General features: G+C 35.5%; 1 protein-coding gene across 1 annotated transcript in view; it reads left to right on the top strand.

Annotated features, from left to right (window-relative positions):
* The window catches only part of SLIT3 (slit guidance ligand 3), a 494,586-nt gene that overhangs the window by 62,222 nt on the left and 419,962 nt on the right, over positions 1-12,402 (top strand). Inside the window, exon 4 of the mRNA XM_026696342.2 lies at positions 4,848-4,919. Coding sequence (XP_026552127.2) covers positions 4,848-4,919 — 72 coding nt within the window. The remainder of the gene's footprint in view (positions 1-4,847; positions 4,920-12,402) is intronic.

The raw sequence follows: 12,402 nt of genomic DNA on the forward strand, positions 1-12,402 counted from the left end.
TTTTCATTGCTCCAAATTGTCTCAGTAAATATTCTTTTAAAAGTCTTTGTACTATTTTAAACAATTTCAATTTCAACAAATTAACTTTGTCAGGGCTGGCATATTGGTTTTCTGTATAAACATTAATTGGACTCCAACAGTTTCTCTGGGAAAGGAGTAGAGATTATATAAAATAGCTTGTTAAACTATAAACCACTTGGAGTTTGATGTTCAGTTTCACATATTAATATATCTTGACAGTTATTAGTTTGCTTTTCAAAAAACCCTGTAGATATTGAGATAATGAATTTCATAATTAACTAAATGAATTTTATAATTAACCATTAGGTTATGTATAAATAGCATGCAGCTAAGGGCGAGTTCTTGTCACTTATCAAACCCTCTAAACAATAATAAAGTTATAACCAGATGTTCTCAATGGTTACATTTATTTCATTTATAAAAAAAGCACTGCTGTCTCAAATACTACATTCCACACTTCTGTTGAAAAGCAGATGGACTGGAAGCTAAAGAAGGTATTCTGATTTTGTTTTGTTACTTTTAAACACATTAATGTAAACATTAGCCCACCTTCTGTTAGTCACACTTCGGTGCCAAAGTTTGTCCTGACATGTTAAGTTAACTTGCTTTCTTGGGTCCTATGAAGAAAGGCTGCAGTTCCAATACACTATCCTAGATATATTGTCCAATGCAAAATGTATATTTGAAATCATTGAGGCAGGGAAAAACTTGGGATGATGTAAGAAAGATGTAATTTTGCTATTTCATCAGTCATCTAATATCGTGTTTATAGTTTTATATCTTACATTTAATGAACTTTAAAAAATTAAACTTCTTAAATTAATACATTAATCTTAGATTATTAATAATTAATAAATTAATCTTAAATTGAAGCAATAAATTAGTAGATTGCTATTTTTAAAATAAATTTAAATAACAATTAGAAAAACATCAAAAGGAGAATCTGATAATTTAATAACATACCAAAGAAGCCAGAACATTGATTATTCCAGACTAATTCCAGACTACAATAATGTAATTTTGCTATAGTTCCAAGGAGATGAGATGAAAAGTTTTTGGACTAACAGATCATTATCATATGACTGAAAAAACAAATCCATGCATATTTCATTGATATGAATATCTATAAATAGTGCAAGGTATTTCAAAATTGGAAACATTCATCTATAGTACTTGGTATGAGATAATCAATTGTGTGTGTGTGTGTGTGTGTGTGTGTGTTAAGTGTTGCCTTACAGCAGAGGTGTAAAACTCACGTCATCACAGCGGTGTCACATGATATATCACTCCCCCGTTTGCTAAAATGGGTGGGCGTGGTCAGCAAATGGTGCATCCGGCCCATGGGCCATGAGTTTTACAGCCCTTCCTTACACAAATGGAAAGATAGCCTAGTTAGAGATGTGTAACCTCATTTGGCACTTGCTTCAAAAACCATTTTGTTCTTCCTCCCTGCTGATGGGGAGAATAATCAGTCATTTAGTTGCTCAAGAGATTCCTTCTCTGTTGCCAGTTCATTCTTTCCTATCCTGAATGAAACACATTTACCTTAACCCTTTAAAATTTTAATGGTCAAGGGCAAAGAAGGCTCTTTGTATATAAAAATAGGGGCTCAGAGACCTAGACCATTCCTTTAGTTTCTGCAGCCAGTGAGTTTTAGCTGGCAAGGGTTGGACTTATAATGAGGTGATCCAGGTTCAAATCCCCTTTCACCATGGAAATTCACAGGCTGATTTGGGCCTAGTCATTCTTTCTCAATTCAGTTTACCTTACAGAATTGTTCTTGCTTGATAAGGTGAAAGTAAATCCTTATATAAGCTCTGTCAAACTCTTGGAAGAAAGGCAGGGTATAATCAAGCAAATAAATATATCTTGTAGCACCATCAGCAGGAGCAGTAATAAGGAATGTTAAGGTGATAATTGGGCCCCATGTTTGAAGATTACTAATTATTTTTGCTATCTCTAACAGAGAGTGGTTTGGTAAGTTTCTCTGCCTTCTGAACGGATTTCCATGGCAGAAAAAAATACCCCCCTCCATATAAAACATGAGCTTGTACCTTCTCTAAAAAAAAAGGGGGGGTGCATACTAATTGACATGTAGCTAAATATATTTTGATGAACAACTTGAAAAAGCATATATTTTAAATCTGATAAAAGTTTTCTGCTCCAGCATCTCATGCAAACTGATAAAATAGGATTAGAAAGCAGAAACAACTGTCCCACGCTACTAACAGATAATTATGGTTAAAAAGATGAGACTGGTACTTTTTTCTATTTCTTCTTTTTGTAGAGGAAACATGAAAACCACAAAGTTCATGAGCTCTGGCAGGACATGACACTCTTGGGGATGCTCAGGAGGCTCATTTCCAGCTAAGAACCGACCACCAAAAGCCACTCCTGGATCTAATAACTCTTTTTAGCCACTGTGTAATTCCACTCCTTTAGCAAAGTTGCAACTTTTTGTTTCTGAGGTGGCAAGGGCTTGATGGGCTGGCAACGCTGGGTAGCCGAAGTGGTGAAGTGATTCATTTGGAACAGAATCTAAACTGAAGGGGTTTTTCTATTTTTTCTAAAAAAATTTTTTTATTCCTTTTAGATTTGTTTTATCCCCCATTATTTAGCTTCAGAAAAGAATGTTACTTACAGCAATGTGCAATAAAAGAATATTTGCTTTCATGTTTTTCTAAAAAAGAATAATGCAAAAGCAGTAGCAGCAAATTTACCAATCTAAAATCAGCGGTCAATAAACCAGAGTATCCAATAGTAGAGTTAAATGCTTGTTGGGAAATGAATCTTTTAAGCTGACAGCAGAAAGAAAGTTAAGAGTTTTGCGGCTGAGTACACTATGCATACAAGAGCAAAAATTCTTTTTGTATGCTGCTACAGGTCATGTTGTGAAACCAATGGTGCACATATATAAGGGGAGCACAGGAGCTTTTAAAAAAATGTATGACATTCAGATGAGAACTGCAGTCAGGATCCATTCTACTTTCGACCTTTAAAGGGGATAATCAATAGAGTAAAAAGGTGTTTCATCACATGTGAGCCATGAATGTAGTGATTCCTTATGCACATTTTTCTTGGGATTATACAGCTGTTGTTAAGAAGTTGCATGATCCTTGGGAAAGGCTGCTTTAAATAATTGCAGACAGATGCTACATTCAACCTCACACCTCTTTGCACTCTGAAAACAGTTATCAGCTAGCACAGCTGACAGACTGCTGATCTGACTCTTTTCTCTTAGTTGAAAATTTGTCAGCAATCTGACATACTGCTGCAGTTGAAGTTTCTGGGGGTTTTCAGATGTAGCCCCACTTACATGACACTGCATATAAGATTGCAATTGGATTTGAATATCAAAGAATAACAATGGGCAAAAGTACTTCAGATTTGTTTCATCCGTAGAACATCCTTAGAACATCCTTAAAACAATGTTCTAGTTATTTTCGGAAAAAAGAAGATGGTGTCACCCATGCAGACATCATAGCCAAAAACAATTAAGGTTCTATTCTAACAACCTTGAATTCTTTTCCTTTTATCTGAGTATTCTATAGGCTTGAATAAGAGTCATTGTTTTTTGTTGCTGTATGCTGACTCCATCGTAAAAAAATACCAAGAACGGGCTTTGAAATTTATCTTGCCTTATTTTATGGCAGCTTTAAGTTTGCGAGATTCTGCTCCTCTGATATTGTCACATTGGAGGCGGGCAAGGCAAAAACCACACTTATAATTTGCTGGTTTCTTTGTAGATGGAAACTTCATTGAAATTTAATGAAGAAGCCAGTATACCTCTCTAATAATATTGTGTCACACTTTTCAAAGCCGCTTACTTAGCCATTGCAGCTAATATAGGACTGATCTCAACATTTCTCTTAATCAAAAGTAGGTGAATGCTTCTAACATGTTTATAAGAAGGGAAACCAGAACCAACCACTTATTCCATTGATGTTTTCACTTGGGAGATTGGACCTTTGCTGATAATTTGAAGTAAATTGTTGATTGTCAACAAAAGTAGAATTCAAAATTTCTATTGGGAGTGTTACAATGTAATTCAGTTTTCTAGAATAATTTCCCTGATGGATTCCCATGACATAGTAAACCATCTTTATTTATTTATTTTTATTTATTTGTCTAATTTATATGGCTGTCCATCATACCAAAACCAATTCTGGGCTAACAAAGCTAAAAACAATAAATAAATGCATAAAACATTATTGTTTTAATTAGAAAAGTAAAAAGTGTTAATATAATTAATAATATTGTTATTAATTATAAAAAGCATTAAAAACTATAACAAGCTAAACAAAGAATAATAATGGAGTTATCTTACAAGTTTATTTATCCCTTGGAGTCTCAAAGCTTGCCAACACAACCAGGTCTTAAGGAATCATTGGAAGCTCAGCGGTTATGAAGTCAACTTCACCTCTGGGGAAGAAGATTCCATAATGCAGGTGCCACCACAGAAAAGGTCTGCTGCCTAAGGCCTGCCAAATGGGACACTTAACATAATCTCTCTGAAATATATACACACATAATAATTTGACTTATTAAAAATAAAGCATGTAATAACTATGCATATGTATGTGTCTGTGAGGGAGAGAAGAGCAGAAAAATATCAAATGAATTGTGATGATTGTAAAGTATTTGATTTTTTAAAAAAACAAATTCAACTATTCTTTTAACAATTTTCTGAAAGAAGCAATCTGTTAAAAGGAAAAAAAAACTTTTTGGAAATTGTTTGCAATATCCATTGAAACAATAGTGTTAATACATACTGCTTTCTGGTAATGTTCATAGATCTTCTATTAACACTGAGTTTCTTTCTTTAGACGCCTGAACAGAAATAAACTGCAAGTTCTTCCAGAATTGCTTTTTCAGAACACGCTGAAGCTAACCAGACTGTAAGTATAGTTTTTTATTTTTGGCATCCTATATGTGCTTTGGTTCTTAAGTCAGCAATTTTGGCTGTGAGGTTTTGGTATGATGCCTTCTTGAAGTGGATTTTGAAATGTGTCTTGGTTTATTATATAAAATCTTTTGCTGGGAAACATTTACTTGTCTTTTTACTACTCTGTAGATTAATTGTGAAGTCAAAACTGTCTTTGATATGTTTTTGTTTCTCTTTTCTTTTCTAATATGGCTACAAGTACCGGTAGATCACAAATTTCTACTTCCAGTTTATATTAACACGCTGTGAAACTGGGGGTTAATTTTAAAATGTTTGGTGGAACAAAGCAGGTTCATAAGTCTCACAAATGTTGACTTTCCTCAAACAAAGCATTCTTAAAATTAATTATTGTATGTCAAACTGTGATTAATAAAATTGGGTATGAAGTTTCTTAATTTCCTCACATGCTGGCACATTGTAGGAGGACAAGCATATTAGTCTATAGTGGCAAAAAATTTGACGGTGACCTACAGTCCGTGAAATCTTATGTCTTTTAATAAAATTAATTACTTTGAAAAGGTGCTACCACATTTTGTCTGATTTTTCACATGCTGGGGAAGCAGAAGATTAAAAAAAAAAGAAAGAAATTGAGTACCTGGAGTGGGTAAGCTCACTCACGTTGTGAAAAGCTGCAATTTGTGATGAAGTCTGCAGAAACAAATTAGTTTTGGACGTAGGAGTTTAGGAAATAGGTGTCCATACAAGCACTGATTTTAATTCCAATAATGATTTTGCATAGCAATAAGACAGCTGTGATTATTATCACCTCTCATGACCCCTACTGTATTTGTTCAGTGTGTCCTTGAAGTAAACAAGGTCATGCCTTTGTATTCCTGTCTACAGGTGAAACTCAAAAAATTAGAATATCGTGCAAAAGTTCATTTATTTCAGTAATGCAACTTAAAAGGTGAAACTAATATATGAGATAGACTCATTACATGCAAAACAAGATAGTTCAAGCCATGATTTGTCATAATTGTGATGATTATGGCTTACAGCTCATAGAAACCCCAAATCCACAATCTCAGAAAATTAGAATATTACATGCAGTCCATAAAACAAGGATTGTACATAGAACAATATCAGACCTCTGAAAAGTATAAGCATGCATATGTACTCAGTACTTGGTTTGGGCCGCTTCTGCAGCAATTACTGCCTCAATGCGGCGTGGCATGGAAACTTACCAGCCTGTGGCACTGCTGAGGTGTTATAGAAGACCAGGATGCTTCAATAGGGGCCTTCAGCTTTTCTTCATTGTTCGGTCTCATGTCTCTCATCTTTCTCTTGGCAATGCCCCATAGATTCTCTATGGGGTTCAGGTCAGGCGAGTTTGCTTGCCAATCAAGCACAGTAATCCCATGGCCATTGAACCAGGTTTTGGTGCTTTTGGCAGTGTGGGCAGGTGCCTAGTCCTGCTGGAAAATGAAGTCAGTATCCCCACAAAGCTCGTCTGTGGAAGGAAGCATGAAGTGCTCCAAAATCTCCTGGTAGATGGCTGCATTGACCCCGGACTTAATGAAGCACAGTGGACCAACACCAGCAGATGACATGGCTCCCCAAATCAACCCAAACTGTGGAAACTTCACACTGGACTTCAAGCATCTTGTAGTGTGTACCTCTCCATTCTTCCTCCAGACTCTGGGTCCTTGGTTTCCAAATGAGATAGCAAAAGTTGCTCTCATCAGCTCTCAGTGGACCACTGAGTAACAGACCAGTTCTGTTTTTTTTTTAGCCCAGGTAAGACATTTCTGACGTTTGTTGTTCGGCTTGACAAGAGGAATACGACATTTGAAGCCCATGTCCAGGATCCGTCTGTGTGTGGTGGTTCCTGATGCACTGACTGCAGCCTCAGTCCACTCCTTGTAAAAGTTCCTAACACTTTTGAATGGCCTTTTCCTGACAATCCTCTCCAGGCTGTGATCATCCCTGCTGCTCTTCCACATAACTTTCTTTGGGAACATCCAACTTCTTTTGCAATTACCTTTTGAGGCTTTCCCTCCTTATGGAGAGGGTCAATGATGCTTTTCTGCACAACTGTCAGGTCAGCAGTCTTTCCCATGATTGTGCTTCCTACTGAACCAGACTGAGAGACCATTTAAAGGCTCAGGAACCCTTTGTAGATGTTATGGCTTAATTAGCTGATTAGAATGGGACACTTTGAGCCTAGAATATTAAACCTTTTCACAATATTCTAATTTTCTGAGATTGTGGATTTGGGGTTTTCATGAGCTGTAAGCCATAATCATCTCAATTATGCCACATCACAGCTTGAACTATCTTGCTTTGCATGTAATGAGTCTATCTCATATATTGGTTTAACCTTTTAAGTTGCATTACTGAAATAAATGAACTTTTGCACTATTTTTTGAGTTTCACCTGTAGATCAAGATAAAAGGTCTAATTATAATTTGCATTATAATACCAAACTATACAAAATATTTTATATAATTTCAACAACCATGAGACTTTTGTTTTAAAAGCCACTTATTATATTTCATTATTTTATTCTGTTTTATATAAAAGGTTCATTTATGTAATTTGTCCTAATATACAGCTTGGCTGTATCCTGGATACTCTGTGTGTATGTTTGCATGTGTGCACACAGTATTGATAACCTGATTGTCTCAGTAAATGAATGACTCAATAGTGTGAAGCTAGCTCATATTTTCCATCTGCTTCCAGTTGATAAGTTCACTTTATTTTTTTCCAGCCAAAATACCTGCAACAAATGTGATTATTTATCTAAAAAAATTAGGATGTACCTTCAGTAAAAAAATAATAATAATTTACCAACAGTATATGGTTAAAATTTCCATCTGTATTTGTGATATAAAAATGAAGATTTGAAAATTACAAAGTGCCATTTTAATGGGATAGTCTTTCCTGGATTTTCAATAATAATTTATATTGTCAATAATAGTTTAAATAAATTTTCCTGTATTTTGTGGTGAAATGGAATGAAAACAAACCCTTAACAAGCTATTTAAATACCTGTAAAGTTATGAAGAACAGTTTTATCCTTCAACTGGCCAATTAAAACAAAAATCAGTTAAAAGAAACGGGGCAATACAGTTGCAGTGTCTTTCAAATTATAGAAAATGTCTGAGGCTTCTATAATTATTTTCATGTCCTTTGGTGACATCTGTTTGATATTATGGATGGGAATATAGAGGAAAATCAACCTGAAAAAGGAATGCAAAGAATTCTGTTAAATTAGTTTGATTCATATATTGCTAAGAGGAGAACTCCAGAAATTATGCATTGTATGTTTGCATTTTCTTCCAAGGTCATTTTGTTGCTTTGCTGTATGTTATTTATAGAACAGTATCTTCTCTGTCTGTGATGTTAAAAGAAAAAAAAGTTTCTGACATATTTGAATAATGTTTATATTTAGTTCCCATACCAAGTATTTGACTTAAATTGTAGAGTTTCAAGAAACAAAGCCAAATTTTCTGGAAATCAGTCTCTGGAGAATTTACATGTCTTAAAATAGACATTCCCATTGTTGGATTCATATTTGTGTAATAAATGCATTTAAGTAGTAAAGGATGAAGTAATAAGAAATGACTAGTTAGCATTCAATGTTTACCCATCTGATCAAACCAAAATTGGCATTTCATGTTTCACAAGTGAAGAATTTCAGAACTTCACTCAGCATATAGCCATCAATCTTTCTGTGGAAACTCAACCAGCATTCTGAAGCTTACAGAGGAAAAGTTAGACACGTGACTTGGATAGGTTCATGCTTGAATTGCAGATGCAAGCTTTAAATAACCAAGATTGGCTATTGCTGAATATAGCAATCAACCCGTATATATTAATTCCAGAATTTTTCTCTTATACTTACATAGTAGTGAACGTCTTGCCTCTTATCTCCTGGCTTGGTTATGGATATACCAATGCTCCATTTTCAGTTAGCTTGTTTGCTCTAAGGCCCTTCACTTTCAGGCTTGACAAATCAAGGTCTCAGAGAAAACATCTTTGTGGATTTTTTAAAAAAGAAAAAAAATTGCAAAATATGCAAAAAAAAAAAATGCACCATGAGCATGTGAACCTTGCAAAAACAGTCAGTTTGGTATTTTTCTCCCTAGACATATTTCCTCTTTCATCAAATACAATAGTTTCATGACTTTTTGTTTTGTTTGTATTGATGGGTGTGCTCTCCTACCTTCAGGTTCAAAAGTTGGGCAGACTAATTCCATAAAGAACTTTCTTCTAAGATTTGAAAGTTCCATTCCTGGACAGTAAAGTTTTTAACTTTAGCTGTGACCATTTTATTGGTCTGTTATTGATATACATAGAACTTACAGATAGCTCTTAATTTGCAACTGCAGTTGGGATTGAAACATTTGTTGCTAAGTGATGGAATTGTTAAGTGGGTAGTATCCTCTTTTATGAAATGTTTTGCTATGGTCATTAAGTGATTCTTGTCTGGCTTCTTCCATTGACTTTGCTTGTTGGAAGTTCCTTGGGAACATTTCAATCATTGAATTGCATGGCGATCCTGTGACCTCAGGATGCTGCAACCATCATGTTAATTGTCAGGTGCCCAAAAATTGATCATGTGAACATGAGGATACTGTTATAATCATAGAGTTGAGGACAAGATATAGGGTATTTTTTTCAGTGCTGCCATAACCTCAAACAATCATTAGGCAAATCGTTGTAATTGAGATAAAATGCTATACAAATGCTCATACTTTTTTTTTTAAAAAAAAATATTTTTTGGTGTTAGCTCCAAGTCCTGCTCCTGTCCAGATTTGGGGGTACATCAAATATAGTTAAAAGCATTCTTCCTTAACCCAGAAAACAATGAATGATGGTGCAACATTTAAAGGTTTTCTTAACAATCCCAGAGAAACTGAAGTTGGTCCCATTCTTCAATAACGGTTTTAGCATTATTTGGAGCCTACATGCTGTAATTTGAATGTCTTTAGTGGGTGTGTGGGATAGGACTGCTTCTAATCCTGGGCCTCTCTGCCTTAAACAACTTGGAAAGTGTCTTCCAATTACTTGGGGTGTCTTTTGCAGTTAGTCAGAGGATAATAGCTAATCTTGAGAGGCAAGTGCCTTGTCAGAATGTGCCCTTAAATTAAAAGGCCCATCTCACATGAGAGCAGGTGCTAGTAACTCACCTTTTAAATGAGCTCAAGTTATTAAGCCCTGTGAGGGCAAACGAAACATGTCCAAAGGAAATAGAGGGTTGCTATGGTTTTAGCTCATTCAGGAATTGAGGCTTTACTGTGTACAGATCCCAGCAGGTCTGTTCAGAAGATGGTAAATAATTACAAGGAACGTCAGGTCTCTGGAGGGCACTTCAGGTTTGAAAGGATGTTCTCTAGGTCAGAGGTGACAACTAGAGACTGCTGAGAGGTTCTTGTACCATTTATCAAGCTGAAGCTATTTTTATTGCTTTCACTGTGCTCTGTCTCTAAATGGTATAATTTGAGCAAAATCATGTCTGGAAAAGTGACTCTTGTTGCAAGCCCTTGTGGCATCTTTCTGTTTCCAATGTCAGGCCAAGGGCTCTGCTTATTTTCTTCAAGTATGAAAAGAACGTTAACAAATTATCTGAGCTGAGCAGAAAACAAATGAGGGGATGTCAGAAAGTGAATAATTGAGGTTTCATCCTGGATTTCCAGTCTCCCCAGTGTGAAGTTAGCAACTCAAAACTAATATGTACAGATGTTTTCTACACTTTTTTTTAATAAAGCAGAAGAGAAAGAGAAGTGGCAGTAAGTATAAAGGCATGATTATAAAAGTAGGTTTGGTGTCATTTTATGCTGATTTCTGAAAATATTTTGCTGCTTAGGAAGTGCCTCTGTAATGCATGAAATTGTAATTTTCTTAACAAATTTTTAAAAGGCTTTCTTTTTTCCCTACAGTTTTTATTCTCTTTGCTCTGGAGGTTTATAAGATAGATTGGAAGGTTCTAATACTTGATTTATGCCTGTATTAGGATACAGTTTACAAAGGAATACAAAAGGAAGCCTTAGTTTTCCAGAGAACAATACATATTTCCAATTTTGTTTAGTTAGAACTTTATTTTCTGATTTAATTTTATAATTTTACTCATTTATTTGTTGACTTTTTATCCTCTGAAATTAAAGACCTTCAGTAATTTAAAATTTAGGCTCAAGATCCAGATGGATCTTGACAGATTAGAACCTGAGCCATATCTAACAAAATGAAATTCAATGTGGAGAAAAGTAAAGTCCTACACTTACGCAAGAAAAACCAAAAGTGCACATACAGACTGGGTGAAACCAGGCTCAATAGCAGCAACTGTGAGAGGGATCTTGGAGTCTTAGTGGACAACCAGCTAAATATGAGCCAGCAGTGTGCAGCAGCAGCCAAAAAAGCTAATGCAATCCTAAGTTGTATTAACAACTTAGTTGTATTAACAGAGGGAAGTTGTATTAACAACTTAGTTGTATTAACAGAGGGAAGTTGTATTAACAACTTAGTTGTATTAACAGAGGGATACAATCAAGATCAAGGGAAGTACTAATACCACTCTATAAAGCCTTAGTAAGACCATACGTAGAGTACTGCAACCAGTTTTGGTCACCACATTATAAAAAAGATGTTGAGACTCTAGGAAAAGTACAGAGAAGTGCAACCAGGATGATTAGGGGACTGGAGGCTAAAGCATACATTGAATGGTTGCAGGAGCTGGGCTTGGCTAGTCTAGTAAAGAGAAGGACCAGGTGAGACATGATAGCACTCTTCCAATATTTGAGGGGCTGCCACAAGGAGGAAGGGGTCAAGCTATTTTGTAAAGCACCTGTAGGCCGGACAAGGAATAATGGATGGAAACTGAAAAGGGAGAGATTTAACCTGGAAATAAGGAGAAACTTTCTGACAGTGAGAACAATCAACCAATGGAACAACTTGCCCTCGGAAGTTGTGGGAGTGCCATCACTTGAGACTTTCAAGAAGAAATAGGACTGCCATTTGTCAGAAATGGTATAGGGTCTCCCGCTTGGGTGGGGGGTTAGACTAGATGACCTACAAGGTCCCTTCCATCTCTGATTATCTGTTAAATACAAATTGTCAAATGCACTGAAAAGTTGTAGTATAATAATAAAAAAAATGAAAACAATAAGTACTTTGAAGCATCCAAAGCAATGCTTTGCAAGATAAAAATAAAATTAATCCCAACCAACTCCATAAAAATAACATAAAATAAAAGATTGTAGACAGTTCTGTAGTTGTCTTGAAACAGGAACAGGAGTTGTAGATAGAATTACAAAGTTAGAAAGGATCAGCCGCAAGAAGTGCTAGCTACTTCTTGCTCTGTTTCAGGAACCAAATGTTTTTTAGTGACTCAGCTTTCCACAGATTGGTTTTAATACTAAAAGTTCAAGAAGCTTAAATTCCCCTCTGATGAGTCTCTTCCCATCCCTATTCTGGCCCTGAACAGGATTGGGACC

Source organism: Pseudonaja textilis, chromosome 2 (assembly GCF_049901715.1).
Source record: "Pseudonaja textilis isolate UNSWEBS1 chromosome 2, rPseTex1.2, whole genome shotgun sequence".
Classification (NCBI taxonomy): domain Eukaryota; kingdom Metazoa; phylum Chordata; class Lepidosauria; order Squamata; family Elapidae; genus Pseudonaja; species Pseudonaja textilis.